The sequence below is a fragment of the Rhinatrema bivittatum genome, chromosome 2 (assembly GCF_901001135.1).
Source record: "Rhinatrema bivittatum chromosome 2, aRhiBiv1.1, whole genome shotgun sequence".
Classification (NCBI taxonomy): domain Eukaryota; kingdom Metazoa; phylum Chordata; class Amphibia; order Gymnophiona; family Rhinatrematidae; genus Rhinatrema; species Rhinatrema bivittatum.
Window position 1 is genome coordinate 614,051,686 of NC_042616.1, and position 20,735 is coordinate 614,072,420.

The 20,735-nt window shown below is 37.5% G+C and overlaps 1 protein-coding gene across 1 annotated transcript in view; it reads right to left on the reverse strand.

The window, feature by feature from the left end:
• Window positions 1-2,779: 2,779 nt before the first annotated feature.
• The window catches only part of LOC115085311 (desmocollin-3-like), a 53,392-nt gene continuing 35,436 nt past the window's right edge, over window positions 2,780-20,735 (reverse strand). Inside the window, exons 9-16 of the mRNA XM_029591172.1 lie at window positions 20,505-20,690; window positions 15,453-15,706; window positions 11,638-11,780; window positions 11,281-11,508; window positions 9,450-9,683; window positions 7,579-7,703; window positions 5,969-6,202; window positions 2,780-4,926 (exon numbers count right to left, since the gene is read on the reverse strand). Coding sequence (XP_029447032.1) covers window positions 4,726-4,926; window positions 5,969-6,202; window positions 7,579-7,703; window positions 9,450-9,683; window positions 11,281-11,508; window positions 11,638-11,780; window positions 15,453-15,706; window positions 20,505-20,690 — 1,605 coding nt within the window. The 3' untranslated portion in view covers window positions 2,780-4,725. The remainder of the gene's footprint in view (window positions 4,927-5,968; window positions 6,203-7,578; window positions 7,704-9,449; window positions 9,684-11,280; window positions 11,509-11,637; window positions 11,781-15,452; window positions 15,707-20,504; window positions 20,691-20,735) is intronic.

Consider the following 20,735-nt stretch of genomic DNA (forward strand, 5'->3'; position numbering starts at 1 on the left):
CGCAGTCTTTATATCCGGTATGGTCCTTAGATCTTGGTTTGGAACCTACTTCTTCAATGTGGAAATATATATGGATGACTTCTGTTCGCATTTCGCTCTCTTCCAGTTTGTTGCAGACTTCTTTTTTCAACACGCACAGAGCAGTTTGGACACCTTGGAAGTTCCACAGGGTGGGACTCATCTTCCCATGCTTGCTGGTCCTGCTCAGCCGTCAAGACCACCTTGAATCATATGCTTTTCTCTTGCCCTTATGTGAATACATTTTGGCAACAGCTCTAGGCTACAGTTTCCTTAATTTTGAAACTAGATTAGCCAGTTACCTACTCACTGATCCATCTATACAACTTCCACTGCCCCAGCGGAAATTATTGGATTTTTTCTTAACAATTGCCCAACATAATATAATGTCTAACTGGAAGCGCAGTGAGTTGCAATCTGAACATTTATGGTGGAATACTGTTTGTTTATATTCAAAATTTGAGAAGGCAATGGCGATTAAATTTGGTAAGCTAAGTGATCGCAGGTGTGGAAGCCATTAGACACCTACATAGCTTCGTTATAACTACTCTGCTATTACTGACTGCATTTGTTCTCTCCGATATTGTGCTGTTCATTTGTGCGTATCTCTTTTTTCCCTTTCTACATCTCCTCTTTTTCTCTTTCTTCAACCCACTTCCTAGATCTTCTCTATCTTTTCTTGCTATATTTCATCATTTCCTGATTACACGCATTGTAATGATGGACCGTATGCCATGTACCACATGTTGGATGATTATTTCCTTTGGCCTGTTATTTCTTTCTGTAAGTTGTTAAATCTTAATAAAAACATTTAAACAAACAAAAAAACAAATTATCCTGCCCATGTGTCAATTTTAGTGCAGCCATGATCTGCCTTTGCAGGGTCATTTTCAGGAAATAAAAATGTTGATTTTCAAATCCATGCACATATTGTAACAAAGAAATCTCAGATAAAGCAGACACAAATCTCTGTAGGTACAATTTCCTGAAGAGACTTTCAAAAAAGAAAAGTATGCTCATATTTTACCTTTGAGAGGTGGCACAAAATCCATGGGTAAAAAAGTATCAAGAAACTTTTCATCAATGAAGGCCGTTTTTAAAATTGCACCCATTAATTTTCTTACTACATTGGGAACAAAATGCAGCTGCAGTATATCTGAACTTACCTATGCTAATCCTTCAAATTTATCATATTTTAGGATGCAGGACCCTAAAAATATGATTCTCCCCCCCACCCCCACTCCAAGGCACAGATTAGGAAAAAAAAAAGAGCCTTCATGCATCAGTTCCTAAGAGTATTAAATATAGGTAGCGAGTGAACTCAATACAGTTCAGGCTTTTAAAAATATATTCCTAAATGCTAAAATCACAATTCAGCCTCTTTACTTTATTACTAATGAAATATCATTATTTAAAATATTTTTACATACCCTTTCACAAATAGCAATTAGGGCATGGAACAAAATAAAAATCCACTTATAGGGCATGGATCACTAGACAATAACATCCTCAAACTCACCACCTCAGTACAACAAGCAGGAATAGTATACAGTAAATCTCCCTCAGCAAAGTAATCAACTGCACGATTCCTCCAGGTAATTCTCCACACCTACTCCAATAAAATCTCCACTACCCATAACCCCTCAAAACCAGCCCCCATTCATTGCAGCAGTCCCCTTCCTGATTGACAAGCATTTTATGAAACTCTCCCTCCCCAGCCACTAACTCCTAAACCCATTTGGCTAATTCAGAATATATTCCCCCACCTAGCACTGCACCTATTTTGAACCAGTCACGTTTTTAGCTGTCTCTGGAAGGCCAAGTAGTCTCCCCCTCTGCACTAATCTCCCATGTGAGTTTGTTGCACAAATATGAGGTGATGCAGGAGAATACTCTCCCCCACATCACCTCATGCACAACCTTCTGCACCAACAGAACAACCAACAAGCAGTTTTCTTGGGATCACAGTGGGATTTTCAGAATAGAGGAACTTATCCATTCTCACCAGATACCCTGGGGCATATCTTCCAAGGGCTTAAAAAGTCAAGCATAGTACCTCAAAACTGTATCTGGCTGTGAATTGTTAACCAATGCAATTTCTTTCCAAACATGGTGATCACAGTTCAGCAGCCAACTCGCTGCCACATTTTATACGAGCTGCAAATGTCTGGTGCCCTTCACTGGCAAGCTGACATACATCTTGTTTGGATTATTGCAACGTGCTGTAACTGCAATATGTATTAAAAGGAAGCCACCTACTTCCTGTCAAATCATGATTTAAGAGTCCAAATCCCCTGCAACTGACAAAATGCACTGCTGGTAATGCAGGACATCAATGAATTCAGTCTTCATCCACTTGCAACTCAACCTTGTTTCGATTACAAGAACTTCTGCTTTATATTTAAATTTTAGCTTATTTGTTAAAGATCAATTCCAGGATTGCATCAAGGCATAAATTCACTCTCTCAATTATTGAGATCCTCTCTGTACCAAGGGCCTCATACAAATGGACATCGCCCAGGTGACCAGGAAATCCATTTCAAATAGCCTAATCAGACCTCAAAAAGGTTTCAAAAATAAATTAAACAGTAACAGTAGGTAACACAGACAGCCATAGAAAGATCAAACAAAACTCCTAAAATAAATAGCAACCTGCCTTATAAGAACTACATTTTATGACTGCTGTAGATAGAAATTATAAGATACAGTATTATACAGGCTCTGTACACAAGAAATAAAACTCCCATATTACCCAATCATGCAAAGAGCACAAGCACTTTTCTTTATTTCTAGACAAATTTCAAAAATACAAATTTAATTTGGAAATTAGAAAGCAACCCTAAAATGCAACAAACTCTCTCCTGACAATATTCTAAATCATTCCTAATTCACAACTTTATTTTACAGAAAATGCTCAAGCTTATTTCTTTATGGCATTAGCTAAAATGTTCATCTAAATATCTGTGCAATTTTCACGATTGCTAAGAACCTGTATGAATGAAAAATATACATTAAATACATTCAAAGCTTTAAGAGTCATGTTTTATAAAAGTTGAGCCTTGAAAAGTACAAAACGCTCTACAAATCTTTTCCTAACTTCAGCTTGATATAAGATCCTGGGAATTTATAAAATCTCAATGACTTGACTAGTTCTGAGAGATTTTGCATTCAAGAAAATGCTGGATTATATCTTACTAATATAAAACTACTAGACCTCACAATTCTGACATGGTGCAGTGTTAATGGTATCATCAAATCAAGGCTCGGAGTTCTTGTTTTCTAGAAGATAAATATTTGACACAGTAGAGTAATATATTTAAAAAAAAAAAAAATTTTGGGCCATGATTCCAACATACTTGAAGACACAGCATTCTGTTTCATTATATAGCCAAACATCAGGCTGGAAGTTTGCTAGATACATGTGATTAAACACTGAATATGGCCAAAAGGTATTGTAACCTTAATGGCTGTGAACATGAAACAATGTTTTCTCATGATTTATATACTAGAGACAAAAATAAGGTGAGCTTAACTTTAAACTGATTCCTGATACTTACATATATACAAGGTGCTCATAACTAACTTCAGTTAGGGTTATTTTTTTAATAAGCATATAAAGTAATTTTAATTAGAAGGAACTGCATTTAATCCTGAATTCAAATGATTGAAATACAGAATCCTCATCTTCCAAATTACATGGCTTCAAATTCTGTGAAATTTGTTGCTGTGCAAAATTAGAGTTAAAATTCTAAGTGGAATGGAGAAAAATATCCCTTCAGCAGCTTTTTTTGCAGTGCAATAAAAAAAGCCACATGATGAATAGCTTTAGATATTTAGCCACTTACATGGGAAGAAAATATTATAGAAAGAAGACTGCAGGGAAGAAATGTCCTTGCTGTTTTGATATTTGCAGACATGCTCAATATTCATAATGCCAATACAGTCTTTGGGTTGTCAACATATTCAATGTCTAGAGTTTGTCAATTTAGCACTAACACTCTCTCCTAAAACTGGAATGAATACCACGACACGCATTACATTAAAAGCAAATGCAAAGAAGCACATTAGAATACTGGTGATATAAGCTAGGAAAATGACCTTATCTACACTTCAAAGAAAGAGAAAAGAAACACTTATAAAACCTGATATGTATTGAAGTTAGATTAGCATTTAAAACCTAAATTAAAAAAAAAAAAGCCTTTTGTATTCAGTGCAAGAATTTATGTAATATCAATACCCTCAAACTTAATATGAATGTTAAAACACCCTTTAAAACCAATAAGGTGACCTGCACAGTCAGATTTCTGAACAGTTTTCTACGTTTTTCCCAAGCTGCACAGTTTTGTGTAGAAAGCAGATCAACTTTTTTTTTTTTTTTTACTTGCCCACTTTTCCTGGGAAGTTATTGCACAATTTGGAATTCTTATTGCTATTTTCTGCATAATTTATGACTTTTAATGCCTATCTTCCCTGTCTCAGTTCTTCTTAAAACACATTTACTATTTGTATCATAAGCCCAAAAGCAGCCAGGCACTGAATCTAAAAACATTAAGAGGGACAGATGTTTAGCAGGCAAGTCTTTGGACTATAGCCACCACTCTGATAATGTTCTCACTCTGATAATGTTCTTTGTTCCTGCTATTTGACTAGACGCAATCTGCATAGTAATAAAACGGTTTACAGCATTCAGACTGGCACAGATAACATTTATTTCTTGGCGCAAACTGAGGCTAATGTCCTAAATTTGGGCTCCAGTTGATTTAAAAAGTCAAGCCTGTCATCCTCTCCTCGTAACTCGCTGCAGCAGCCTACTGAGCCAGCCACAGATCCTCTTCCTTCGTAGTTGTATGAAAGAACGTAGTCTTCATCTTGCCGATGCTCTTCATCCTGCCCACACTGATACACCTTCTGCAGAGGGCAAAAAAAAAAAAAAAGCAGAGTTAGAGCCTGCAGACTACCCCCCCCCCCCCCAAAGGCAGGATGTTTGAAAACTGCTGCCCCAGCACACACAAATGAGTTTTCATATTGGGTTTACCACCATCCCCATTGCAAAAATACAATTTCTCAAGCAACTTGGACTGGTTCTGAAATCAGTTTGAAAAGACGCTCTGAAACAGTATGGTTTACATTCATTGACACCAACGTTGTAATTGCATTTTCCATTTGACGAAGACATAAAGCACAAAAAGCATATAAAATTACATATACATATTTAATAAGCAGCTGGGTGATATGTTAAAAGAAAATAATCTAAAAAGAGAAGAAAAAAAGTCTTAAAATGTCATGGAAAGGTCTATTTTCAGAAGCCATTTAAGTTGGTAAATACCTATCTACCCAGGTAAATCAGTTGTCTGAAAACTGGATGTACTTTTTCCCTGGTTAGGAAGTAGGTATTTTCAGGGGTATGTTTAGGCTGGGTGGGGAAAGAGATCAGGAGAGGAGGAATAACATTTTAATTAAATATGCTATAGAAAAAAGTACTAGCAGAAAAAAAAAAAATCAGATCCAGATCTCTGCAGGTATTTTTTTCCAGGGAAAAACTGAACTATGCATCAATGCATCCAGTTTTGAAAACTGCCCCAAAGTTAAAAAAAAAAAAAAAAGTCTGTCCAGTTTTACAAATCAGAACCCAGATACTTGGTCACTGCAATTTCTTAACCAACACATTACATTTTTTTCTAAATACAATTAGAAACCCTTTATTTTTACTATCTAAATAATGCAGGTTTTATGGTATATGCAGCCTCCTCACAATATTCTATCATCGTCCACAGCTCTTCTTTCTAGCTTGGGGTATGGGGACCGAAAGCCTAAGGAAATAGGGGGAAAGATTTTTTCTTTGTGGAAAAACAAAAAAAAAAAAAAATCTGTTCAACACTGCATTCAAATTACAGTATTCACCCATCTCTACTTTGACTATAAGAAAGAAGAAAAAGAATAAAACACCTACTTCATCGAGATGGGTCTGCATGAAATTCTGCCATTCTGAATATGTGTATCTTCCTTGCTCTGTCATTTGATGCCCTCCTCTGCCAGAATCCAAGGTGTGATGACCTCCCCTTGATTGACGTCCTTCAAGAGTCTGGACTGTTTTTATGGTCTGTCCATGTGTTTCACTTCCAGGGGGTCCTTGTCCACTACGGTTGGGGTTTATTATCTGGATAGGGATCTTCAAATTTGGATCCTTAAACAAAAAAAAAATGTTCAGAAACAGTCAACTACAAACTAATCCTAAGCATAAATTCACCAAAAGAAAGCTAAACAAAAAACAAGATATTGCTAAAATGACACTAAGAAGTGATAAAGTGCATGCTAGAAGCAATGCACAGCAGCACATCTCCCTTGACTAGCCTCTTCTTCTCCCCATTGAGAAGTATGCCTGAACAGAAAACCAACATGGAGAAGGAAATCCCCAGAAGCCTCTGTGTGTCTTTGGCCTGCCTGGGCTGAATGGACTCTGAGTGACTTTCTGAGCATGACTTACAGAATATCCCTGGATATCTACAAAAGCAGGCAAGCTGGCACCAGACAAGTGATGTCTATTCATAGAGTCACAAAGAAGAAACCACAGGGGAGCTTCAGGCAATATTCTCAGGAGTTTGTAATCAACACAGCTACAGACTGTTAAACTCTTACTGGTCAAGACAATTAACAGAACAAAGAAAGCCATGGAAAATGGGCTACACATCCTGGGAAGCCAATCAGGGATAGTTAGCGATGATTTTATTATGCAGTTGACATTACAATTTATGTAAATGATCCTTTGGGCAGTCATGCAAGTCTCTAGAACCTTCTATCCTTTTCCTGTATTTGAATGTTATCTATAAAACAAGGGTCACTTCCTGTACCCAGAGCGATGCTGGTCAGTTTGTAAGACTAAGGGCACCCAGTACCCAGCATCTCCCGAGAACACTTATATTGACTAATAAAAATACATTATACTTTTTACTGAGTCTAAGTGTTCTTGCGTCCCTGGCCACGAGCATAAAAGAGTGAGCTTTACACCATCCCCCAAAATCAAAGTCCATGGGGTGTAAAGAGCTGGAGGGTGGCAGCAGCGCACAGCCTTCTGCTGCTCAGCCAGCTCTCATTCAGAGACTTCAGTCGCCACAGCTCGCCTGGCCACGTCACTAAGAGTCCGCTGTCATGCCTACGCATATACTGATGTGTGCAGACGGAAAGGCAGACTGGCAAGACCTTTACACTAGGTGCTCTCGAGGCAGCAAAACGTGCCTAAGGCGGCAATACTAAAAAACGTCCTCTTCTCAAAAAAAAAAAAACAAAAACAAATACCACACACACACTTCTCTCCCATTTCCCAAATAAACCATGGCACTATCCCTGTTAGTCTAAAGTTAATTAGGTTTGATTATACAGTATTTCCATTTACACATATTTAATAAGTCAATACAGAACAGACCACATTTCTCCATGAAACATTCATGCACGATACTAGGATCAAAATGAAAACATTAGCAACATATCCGAAATGTGCTGTAAAGCTTTTTAAAAAAAGACTTATATGTTCAGAAGCTCTAGAAGGAAAAAAACAACACTCACTGTTAGCTCTTCCCCTGGAGCTTCGGTATTTGATACAATTAAGTTCTCTTGAGCCAAGTCATCAGGAAAACCAGCTTTGCTATGTTTACTCCCGGCAGCACCACAGAGACAAGTAAGCAAGACTACTACAATACATAAATGTTAGAACTTTTGTTTCTAAAGGTTATCAACCACATGGAGTTACAACTACATTGTTTTCTCTTAATTTACTATTTATCGGTAACAAATAATCACACATTAAAATACCTCTTACTAGCTAATATATGTAACAGTCATTAAACAGTGCAATCATTTTGCTAAAACATGTCCATAAACATATGGCAAGGACTCCATAATAGTAGTAAGAGAATGAACCCAAGAAATATTTTGTTCTGAGGCCCAAAACAAAAACTTTCACTATCTGATTTCCATTAGTGAACTTCAAAAGGAATTAATAACTTTGAGGGTGATATTCAGCGTTACTTAGCTGGATAAGTTAGGACTCATCCAGCTAAGGAGAAGCGGCTGAATATCTGGCTCCACTGAATTGCTACTAGCTGAATAGCTAGTTATCTGGCCAAATAGTTATCCCGCTGAGTGGTGGGTGAGGCGAGGGCATTCCAGGGAGGAACTGACTTAGCTGGATAAGTTAAGCCAGCTAACTTGGATATTCAGTGTTAGCCACATAATTTATCCGGTTAAATCTGGATAAGTTAGCCAGATAAACTTATCTGTAAGATAGCTGGATATATTCAGCAGCACTTTTGAATTATATAGGCTAAGTTAGCTGGATAAGTTTATCTGGCAAGCTAATTAAAGAGTACAGCAGTTCAATAACTACCTCTTCATAGCAAGTACTACATAATGTGATATTATTGCAGTGTCTATTATTGTAGACTATTTCTCCCAAGGCTATAAATAATATCTATAGTCTGTCATACAGCTGCACTATGTCAATAACACTATATGAATGGGTATATTTCATGAAAATTAGCATTGATCACCACCAGTTACTCCTCCACAAACTCATTTTCAATGAGTCAAAGAGCAAAAAAAATGTAAAAATAAAGATTTCGATTAAGCAGGGAATGATTTCATGTTCACCAGGAAACATGTCACATTTCTCAGAATGTATCAGTTAAAACTTAAAAATCAGCCCTAAGTACTATAGCAGGACTCATCCACATTGTGTTCAGCATCACACTGCCCCCCAACCCCCCTCCCTCCCTCCCTCCATCGTGAACTCCCCTTCCTCCCTCCAGGACTGCTCCATCCTACCCTCTCTCCCCCTTCCCCACTGCTATCTTCAGCACTTAAGGGGTGGGGAAGAACAAAAGACAAGTGAGGAAGCCTACTGGTGTTGAAAAAGTGAGGCCTGGTCAAGGAAGGCTGAATAGAGATGCAGCCTGGCTGAATTTAAAAAAAAAAAAAGTGACTAATTCTATAAGTTGCCATGACATCATAGGAAACCAGAAGCCCTGATTATAGCTGTCAAATTCTTTTATCATCTTTGTAGTCTGCAATTTTTTTTTTGGAGGGGGGAGCGGGGAAGGGAAGAACAAACAAAAACAAAAAAAAATAGATGTTGCAGTACTTGAGCTTTAAGAACACATGGGACCTTTCTTCAGATCAAGATAGACTTCTCTTTTCAGATAAAACTACAAAGTTATGCAACAAATCGCAATATTTTCCTAATTCTGCTGTAGCAAACTCACTTTACTACTTATTCATTACAAGGAGCTGAACTGGTTAAAAAGGTGACTCACTATATTCCATATTTGAAAATGTATTATCAAAGCCCCAGTAAACAACTAAATATACATCTGATCTCTCTGGATTATATAAAAGCAACATAATATATTCAGCAATAATGTATATACATATTAACTTACATAGAAGTGCTGCTAGCACTACTGCTGCTAGTATCATGGCAAGGATAGCCCAAACGCCAAGGCTAACATTTTTCTGTGAAAGGCGTTCACCACAATTGAGGCCATCAAGGCAGTTACACACACTCATTTTAACAACGTGGGTCATTCCATAGCCTTGTTGATCAACTATCTGGATAGGAACATCATATGTTCCAGTTGAAAGGTCAACAATTTTTTCAAGGCGCATGGATGTTCCTTGGGGGGAGAAAAAAAAAAAAAAAAGAAACAGCTTGAGTATAGTTATTCTTGCTTTATTGCTTATTACTTATTAAAATGCAGTGAAACAATTATATAAGCAACATAAAATGAAAACAGCATCAGTAAGACATGATCATTTCCTGTACGCATTTTATTTCATTACTTACACCCCCGAACTGAAAAATGGAGAAATCTGCTTCAGATATTTGCTTGCAATTATAAGTCAGACAAAAATTTAACTTCTATTCCTCTGTTAATGCTTACAGTATATAGCACATAGGGCAGTGATCACTGAATTTAAAATTCACATTATGGGGCCAATTTTTCTAGAGTTTCTCTGAGTAACCACCCATTATCATCACTGTAATACATGATAATCTGTGAGTCGTTGTCCTCATCTTTTGCTCCAACCTTACTTTTATTTTTGCCCAATGAAGGGGATTTTTAACTTCCAAGAACTAGTCAAAAATGTATTCAATCAGTTCAATAAAGAGATATCACCTTACATAATTGTTTTTGCTTATTGACCTTTTCTGTGCATTCAAAAGGACGAACACTGTAACCATACTACTTTTGCCAAGATGGGTATTATAAAGAAGCTAGTTAGGAAGAAGGATAACGAGTTTGCAAAACAAAGTCCTAGCTGTTTTAAAATTTAACCCACTCACGAATCTTTACACCGCGTATCGGAAAGACCGGCAAGCTCAGTTCAGCCTGACTGAGTTATCACAGTGCGCTCACGATCACCCATGGCTGGCTGTAGCTTTAACACAGTTGGAACCAAAAAAAGACTCCTTTTCCATTATCATAGTCTCAATACTAGTTTACTTTCTATTACTTGGCCACTCACTCAGATGCAAGAGATGCAAAGATTTATGAGAAAAAATGCCATTAACCAACAGTTCCCATCATGGAGGGCAACCATAAGTTATGGAAGTTAGTATAAGTTTCCAATAGGCAAATTATACTGTCTGCCAAAACATGTATGTTATGGTATTCTTTCCTTCAAAATACCACATTCATCCCATATGCCATATCTTCCCTGAAAGTTTATCTTCTATAAAAATGATTATGTTTCAAACTTATTTTGGCTTTAACCAGACAGTGGAAGAACAAACAGATTTGTGTACATTTTCACTGCATGAAGCAGATTTATTATTTTCTTTCCAGATGTAATAAGATTGTGAAATGGTGCTCTCTCATCCTTTAGGTGAATATGAAACAAAACAAAAATGTGCATTACCGTTCAAGACTGCCCTGTGTCATTTTTTGCTGTGACCCCCAAAACATTAAATAATTTATACTTTCCTATAATATCTATAGGATTCCTTAAAGTAATTTTAACTATAGCTCATTCTAGTTGAAAGAATGCTTTTTATGAAGTTATTCTGTTCACCAATACACCTTTTCAAGTTCTCAGCTTTCTATTTCCAATGGGATAACTAATACTGAGTATCTGAATGTCTGGTATCAACAGATTTCTTACAAAATAAATCCATTAATTAAACTAGACATAAAAAACATTGACTATTATACTTGTGAAGTATTTAGTCACAACAACGTAATTCCATTTAAAAGGCACCTCATTACATACCATCTTGCTGTACTATGTTCCACTGCTTATTAATATCAGGATTACTGGCAGTGTCCAAACTAAACTTAAAAGGAGCTGCATTGGGAGCTTCATCAAGATCATTTGCCTGTATCTCTGCATAAGTTTTGCCGGTCTGACAGACAAACTCATCATATTTTGAAATCACCGGTTGATTATCGTTGACATCGACCAGGGTTATGACCACTGTCCCAGTACTCATCTTTCCACCTGAGAGAGACATAAAAATGGTTCTCATTCCATTTCCTCTGTTTACAGCAGTGACCATAAAGCCCAGAAACTGCCTTGCATGATAAGCAAGTACAATCGCTAGGTCATTATATATCATTTCATACTTACTGTCATCCGTTGCAAGCACTGTAACATTGTACTGATTATGTTCCGTTTCATTTGATTCTCTGTCTAAAACCTTGTTAGTAGTTATCTTGCAAGTAGTTTCAGCAATGGTAACCCACAAGTACTTATCTGTTAACTTCTGGTACCTGCACATTAAGAATTAAGTTTATTTCAAATCAATTCATACAATCTCAAAGTACATTTATAGCAAACGTGCTGTGGATGTGCAGTGCCCTTCAAAATGGCAAACATTCTGAAACCCATTTTGTCCAATAAGGAGAGGCATTTAATGGATGCAAATCCCTGACCTCAAAGCAATTATTGTAAATTATCAGTTTGGAATAAATTAAACACATAGGCCTCAATATTCAAAGCAATCTGTTTAGGTAAGTTAGCTGGATAAGGCTTACTGGTTACAAGGAGCTGAAATGACTATTTTTGCTTATTAAGGTTTATCTGGTTAACTTACATGGGATATTCAGCAGCATGGCTTTGCTGCTGAATATCCCCATATTTGGTGCCACTTAGCTGGATAAGTTAGACCTGCCTATGGCAGTCTAACTTCTCTGATTAACAAAACCAGATAAGTATGAATATCACTACTTATCTGGTTAGGGCCCTAATGCAAATATTGCAATGCGTGTTATATTTGTGTTAGCCATGTGTTACCGGGGAAAATGTTTTTATGAGAGTGAGAATGAAAGAGTGAGACCTCTGTCTAGAGTCAATGTGACATGCTACATATCTCTATATACCATTGTAAGAGAGTACACAACTCTGGGCGGGTTTGGGGGGTGGTGCATTTACATACAGTCAGAAGAGTCATATCTATAATTTACATATAATTCTTCAAATCATTTGGATCAATGAAAGATACCAACAAGAAGAGTTGATTACAAATAGGCGGTGTAAAGATTTGTGCATGGGTTCAATTTTAAAATAGCTAGGACTTCATTTTGCAAACTCCTTTTCCTTCTTCCTAACTAGCATTTTTATAATATCCATCCTGGCTAAAGTAGTATGGCTGATAACAAATCAACTCATCTTGTTGGTACCTTTCACTGATGCAAATGATAGAAATTCAGACATATCTAATTTGCAGTTAATTCCTCTTACTATGTATGTAAAAGCACCCCCCTAAGAACATAAGAAAATGCCATGCTGGGTCAGACCAAGGGTCCATCAAGCCCAGCATCCTGTTTCCAACAGTGGCCAATCCAGGCCATAAGAACCTGGCAAGTACCCAAAAACTAAGTCTATTCCATGTAACCATTGCTAATGGCAGTGGCTATTCTCTAAGTGAACTTAATAGCAGGTAATGGACTTCTCCTCCAAGAACTTATCCAATCCTTTTTTAAACACAGCTATACTAACTGCACGAACCACATTCTCTGGCAACAAATTCCAGAGTTTAATTGTGCGTTGAGTAAAAAAGAACTTTCTCCGATTAGTTTTAAATGTGCCCCATGCTAACTTCATGGAGTGTCCCCTAGTCCTTCTACTATCCGAAAGAGTAAATAACCGATTCACATCTACCCGTTCTAGACCTCTCATGATTTTAAACACCTCTATCATATCCCCCCCTCAGTCATCTCTTCTCCAAGCTGAAAAGTCCTAACCTCTTTAGTCTTTCCTCATAGGGGAGCTGTTTCATTCCCCTTATCATTTTGGTAGTCCTTCTCTGTACCTTCTCCATCGCAATTATATCTTTTTTGAGATGCGGCGACCAGAATTGTACACAGTATTCAAGGTGCGGTCTCACCATGGAGCGATACAGAGGCATTATGACATTTTCCGTTTTATTCATCATTCCTTTTCTAATAATTCCCAACATTCTGTTTGCTTTTTTGACTGCCGCAGCACACTGAACCGACGATTTCAATGTGTTATCCACTATGACACCTAGATCTCTTTCTTGGGTTGTAGCACCTAATATGGAACCCAACATTGTGTAATTATAGCATGAGTTGTTTTTCCCTATATGCATCACCTTGCACTTATCCACATTAAATTTCATCTGCCATTTGGATGCCCAATTTTCCAGTCTCACAAGGTCTTCCTGCAATTTATTACAATCTGCTTGTGATTTAACTACTCTGAACAATTTTGTGTCATCTGCAAATTTGATTATCTCACTCGTCGTATTTCTTTCCAGATCATTTATAAATATATTGAACAGTAAGGGTCCCAATACAGATCCCTGAGGCACTCCACTGTCCACTCCCTTCCACTGAGAAAATTGCCCATTTAATCCTACTCTCTGTTTCCTGTCTTTTAGCCAGTTTGCAATCCATGAAAGGACATCGCCACCTATCCCATGACTTTTTACTTTTCCTAGAAGCCTCTCATGAGGAACTTTGTCAAACGCCTTCTGAAAATCCAAGTATACTATATCTACCGGTTCACCTTTATCCACATGTTTATTAACTCCTTCAAAAAAGTGAAGCAGATTTGTGAGGCAAGACTTGCCCTGGGTAAAGCCATGCTGACTTTGTTCCATTAAACCATGTCTTTCTATATGTTCTGTGATTTTGATGTTTAGAACGGTGATAGATGTTTAGAACGGTGATTGATATATATATAGAGCATGTCACATTGACTCTATAGAGGCTCTCTCTCTCCATAAGATAAGAGCTGCAGGTATACATTACTACCTGTGATAATATACCGCATGCATTAAAAACAAATGATGTGCAACATGATAATGTTCCATGTGTTGCGATAGCTCTACAACTGCCTAAACATGCCCATTTCTTTTTTTTAATCGCCGGCAGTATTTCTGTTTTTGCAGAACCTAGGGGTAAGTTAGCTGGATAAGTAGCGTTATCCTGTTCCACTCACAACTTATCTGGCTATCTACTTAGCCAGAGAAGTGACTTATTCAGTTAAGTGGTAGCTGCAGAGTAAGTAGCCAGGTAAGTCCGACTTAGCTGGCTAAGTAACATTTGAGAAACTGGCTCTCAGCTTTCATAGCTCCCTCTTTTTTTTTCAAACCAAAAATCTTCAGAAGTAGAAGCAGTGGACATTTCACAGTCATTAATGCCTTGTTTTTGTTTGCAATTCACAAACAACCCAACATGTAAGTTTCTCCTTTCACACCCTGTTAAATCTATTTCTCAACCTCTCTTGGAGGCACATCTAACCAACTGGGTTTTCAGGCTATCCATAATGAATATGCATGAGATTCATATACCATGGGTTTTGAATAAATACTAATTTCTCTCATGCATATTTATTATGGCAATCTTGAAACTTGACTGGCTAGGGGTGCCTCCAGGAAAGTGTTGGGATACACTGCCTTAAATTTACAAAATTAATAGAGAACAAAAATTCCTTTAAAAACAAACGAAACAAAAAATCCTTACTGGTAAGAGTCACTTAAAAACCAAAGACAATTTGAACAAAAACTTTAGTCTGAAAGGAACTCTACTTAGATGTTTATAAACACCAAGTGGTGCTATGCACTTTTTTCCCAGCCAAAACTAAATGAGAAATTTAAAACGTTACTCTTAGGTTTTCTATTTCTTCTGCCAACAGAGCCGCTCTCTATGGATCAATGCACAAAGTTGAGAGCTCAGGCAATAACAAAGTGAACTGCAGGAATAAACAGAAATAAAATCTCACTGAACATCATGAAGTAAAAAAAATACAATACCTATATACACTGGTACAGAAAGATTTTGTTCTCTCTGTTTGAGAGGAGTAGGAAAATAGGATTTACTATAACCATGTTTACTCCCTCCACTTAAAAAGAGTACTTGCACTGGACACAGTTATTCATTTGCCACACACACTATACAAAATGACATGCCACATACCTTATGGCAGTGTTCTTATTCTCCGGGTCCTTCGCTGTGCATACACCTATTTCTGTTCCAACTGGCAAGCCTTCTTTAACACGTATATATTTGATAGTAGGTTGGAATTCTGGCCCCTCATCTACATCTTTCACTATAACAGTAACAGGTATTGTGTTCATAGTTATGGTTTTTGAGGGAGATTTTAGGAAAGCTACTTCATTAACTACTCCAACTCGCAAATCAATCTGACGTATCTCTTCATAGTTCAGTGGCTGCAAAATAAAAGATGTTTTCTTTCATGAAAGCCATGGCAACACTTTTCTGGTATCTAGAAACATGAAAATGACCATATACAGTGGCAACAGAAAGTCTACACCTTCAATATTTTTCATATTTTCTTGTGTCAGTGCATCAAGCTTGCATGCTTTTAAGTGAGAAGTTTTATTTTTGCACTCAACATATTGTGCGCCAAACCCTTCAGGGCTCAATATGTTTAATTGTAGGAAAAAGCATATACATATCCAAAAAACAAAACTGAAATCCAGCAACAGGATAAGCCATGCCCCCCGAGTCAATACTTGTTAGAAGCACGTTTGGCAGCAACTACAGCTATGAGTGTTGGGATAAGTCTCCTCCAACTATGCACATCTAAATTTATCAATATTATATCAGTTTTCTTTACAAAATTATTCAAGCTCTGTCAAGTTCCTTGAGGAGCAAAGTCATGCCATAGTTTTTCGATTCAACTAAGGTCAAGGCTCAGACAGGCCACTTATGGACATTTACCTTTTTGTTCTTTAGACATGCCAGTATTTATTTATTCCAAAAATTTCTCATACCACTGTATCAACATTCCTAGGTGCTTTACAACAACATCCATAAAACAGAATATACAAATGAAATAGACAATCATCACATACGAACTGTAAAGTACAATTAAAAAACAATATAAAAAATAAATCTTAAGAGCTGTTAAAACAACCTAAAAAATAAAATACAGATTATAAAAAAGAGATTTTGAGAAACAGAACTTAAGCAACACACCAGCTGATACATCTTTAAAACTTAATTAAATCAAATTGGTACAAGCCCATGAATTGCTTTAAAAACTAAAAGTAGAACTGCAAATTTAGCTTTCCACAAAATTGAAAATCAACGCAGCCTACATCAAATAGTGACATTTACACTGACCTGTTAATTTCCTTTCCTTTAGTCCTGCCAGACCAGAGCAAACAAGTGGTTATGTTCCCCCATCTCTTACTAGCAGATGGAGATAGGAAAAAAAAGCTCAAAGATGACTTCACTCCCCCCTATAGAGTCTGATGCTGCTTTTAGCTCTTCAGTATCCTAAGTCAAAGCTAAGACAACCTAAGACCATTGTTCATTTTGATTTCTAAATCCACAAACCAAAACCTGATGCAGTCAAGAAACTTCACTCTATAGTTAACACAGGAATTAGAATCCCTATATAAGGATAACTTTTAAGATTGCTCACGAGTGCCCATATATGCATGTATATGGGCACATAAAAATTTACCACTGTAATTTTATAATGTGCGCATGTAATATGTGCAGGTTGGAAAATGAGTACATATGTGCACACAAATGCTCATGTATGTAAATAAATGCGTTCTGCGCAAGTTCAAATTTATCCGCAAAAGTAGCGGCATTTATCCGGATAATTTGGAATTTATGCAGCTAACTAGAGAGATACTTAGCCGGATAAGTCTGAAAAGCACTACTAGTTCATCTAAGTAGCACTTTTTGGACTTATCCAGGTCTGTAAGACAATCAGAAAAGTTAAAAAAAATAAAAATAAAAAGTAAGCACACACTATTTATCTGGATAAGTTCAAATTTGTCTAAGTAGCAACAAAGGACGCTACTTAACCGGATATGTCTGCAGGGATACATAAATAGATTTTACTCAGATGCATTTACCCATGGTAAGTCAGCTTTCACACATGTAAGTCGGGGATTTTATAACATGCGTGTAACAATGAAATTAACAGTTTTACCAATTAGTCAATCAGCTTGACCGGTACTTCTGCAGCTCATGAAGATCCTCTTGGCTTGTCAGCCTGTAGTTCCCCCATATTACCCAGCCCCCCCCCCCCCCCCCCCATTCCCAGTCATTTTTTCACTTTTAAGATGTTTACGATCACTCACACTATCTTGTCGGTGCTCTAAGGGATATTTAAAGGATTTTGTATTTCTTTTATACCCATCCCCACATCTGTGCCAATTTTGTTCTGGAGAAATGTTGATAGTTCATTGTCACTCATAGTTGAATCTTTGCTTTGAAATGCACTACCCAGAAGAGAGAACAAAAACTGCTAAATTTATCACATTAAATTGTATTGATGCTCATGATAAACAAAGATGGGGGTCAATTCACTAAGAATGTGCTTTTGAAAGTAATTGATTACACAAAAGCTTTTAGGATTGCTACAGATGTACAAGTATGTTTCAGTGTGGGAGTGGGAGCAGTGGATACTTATCCAGATAAGCTATTCCATGTTTTTATTTCCTCTTCATTTTCAATATTCTAGAATATATTTAACCCTTGGTATTTGTGGGGTAGGATGTGTGGATACATTGAATAGAAAAGCATTTTACTTCCAAGTTACAAGGCAACACAAGGTGAACATTTTGGAAAGGGGTGTAGACATTCTATATCCACTGTAAGACCAATGAGATGTGTCAACAAATTCTAGAAAAATATAGACATTCCTAACTGAGCTGAGGAAGGATGATTGAGAGTTCAAAGCTACTCACAAGTGTATTAAAGCAGTCTAATTAAAAAAAAAAAAAAAAAAAGTATAACCTGTTTTTCCCTGACTCTTTTCCCCTATAAAACTAGAAAAGCCGCATATTAGAAAATGAAGTTAGCCCTACAGATATGTAAGTACACTCTATTGATACAGAACTCATACCAGGCACATTTAGAGAAACACACTTCTAAAATGTACACTTGTGCATGGATTTGCGTAGAAGAAATATGACATTAAAAAGGTTTCAAAGCAGGGAGAAGCAGCAATTGCTTTCTGTGATCAGCAACAGTATTTCCCATTGCGAAGTTTGGATTGTATAACTTCCAAACTGTAGGTAAAGCCTGAACTAGTGGGGATGAACTAGGGAAGTCTACTAAAAATATAAATATCCCCAAAACAAAATGTGTAGGGCAGACAACTGTAAAATGAAATGTTAGATTTCACTTTATTAAAAGGTGCCCATTTCTCTTTGTGTAGGCTCTCTAGCATAATTATTTCTGTTTTCCTGAAGAGAACCCTCTCAAGTTCAAAATCAAACCGTTTCAAGTTATAACTTTGAAGTTAAGTTTTAATAATGAAAATGTAATGACTTCCTGGGGTTCATTACTAGCATTTGCCTTGGTAACTTTTAGCCAGGAAAAGTACAGGTTAGTAATTAATGGAAGGCACCATTCAGTACAGCTCCTCCCTTTGAGTGAGCTGGAACCACCATCCTCTTGTAGCTATAAAAGCAGCTCTCTCCCCGAGAGATTTTGGAATTAGTTTTGGAATTAGAAGAGGTGCAGAAGTTTTTGCCCGATTTGGATTTGTGGGGCCTACCGTGGGACTCAGGCCTTCAAGCTTGGAGTCCTTAGGCAAAGTTGGGAAGCCGCCCTTCCAGTTCACTTACTGGTTGGTAGAGTTTGCATTCTGGGTTGTTTTGGGCCTTTGCTAAATTTTTATTTGTACGGAGCCTTGTGAAACCCTTGGGTGTTGCCTGGAGAGAGAGGTCATGGGGAAATGTTTCCTTTGGGGGCCCAGGATAGGGGAAACCTGCCCCTTTACCACCTCCAGGAGGACAGAGGTATGGTGGTGACCTGCTGGAAGGACCTTCTGGTTGTTTTTAGACTCAGTTTGGGAAAGGACCTTTTGGTTACAAGAGTTTTGCTTCCCCCTTCTTACCCCGAATGAGGAACACTGGAAAGTTGTATATTCCTGAGTGGATCCTTACCCACTGAATGATTTGAGAGACCAGATAGCTGGAGAACTGTGAATAAGATCAAAATTTAACTAAGTCTGAGGACCCTCCACTTGGAGTCTTCACCCCTGGAGAGAGAACATTGGGGGGGTTTGTGCAGAATCTGTGTTTATCCTTTTTTTTGACCAACCCTGGAGGGGTTTGTTTTTTTATTAGCCCAAACAAGAGTACCCCTGTCCACCTGGGAACCTCATTTGTCCAAACTCTGGAAGGGTCAGTTTTGCTTGTCCTGATAGAAAGAGACCCTTGTACATATAGAGGAAAGACTGAACAACAAAGGCTATCTGTGGTATTAAGAACTGTGCCAATCACTTAAAAAAAAGTTATCTTCAGTAAAGTTTACATTTTGAAAACCCCATCTGGGTCTCCTGCGTATTACTCCACCCACGGCATGCTCAGCTGTAAAGGAATTATACCTCTCCCAGTTAAAAGAGCTACAGTATCACCCCTGCCACTCAGGGTGAAGGAGAATTCCCCCTCCCCCCCCCCCCCCGCTGCCAGTAAAGAAACCAGTGCCTGGCGAGAGAGACAGTGGACATAGAGACAGCCTCAAGCCCTATAAATTCTTTTATGGGCTCGCTGGACGTTAACTGCTACCCCAAAATGGGGCTATAATAATATTACAAAACTAGAGCGTAAGGAAATCATTTTATAACAGTCTTCCTAAATTAGGTGGCAAAAATGCACGTTAAGTTACACCAATTTTCAAAGCAGACTTAAGGACCCAAGCCCCCTTCAAAAATCACCCCGACAAATTGACCTGCACACAATTACACTGGGAAATTTTCAGGAAAATGTATGCACATATGTTTGAAAATGCAAAATTATGCAGATTAAGTCCAAATCCCTTTCCAATTCTGCCTCTGTGAATACCTCTGCTCGGTCCAAGTAAACTTATACATGAACAGTACATAAATTTACCTGCATATCAGATAGACAATTTTATTAGAGGCCATTTCTGGGGTATATAGTTATGTGCATCTGCTGCATCCACTGAAATACTTGATTTTATTAATGATATACTGATGAAACAAGTATTAATATTTGTATTTATGCTTACCCTGACAACACTTAAGATTCCTTCATTGGTTGTTGGATCAGTTCGAATGCTGAAATATCCTTGTTCATTTCCTTGTGTAATGGTAAAGTTAGCCCTCCAGTTTGGGGTGTTAACCAAGTCTTTGTCTTCTACAGGAATTCTCAGAATGTCTACACCACAGTCATTTTCATTAACTTCAGCTCGGTACTAAATTAAACAAATTATAGGATTTTAGATTTCTGTATAAAAATG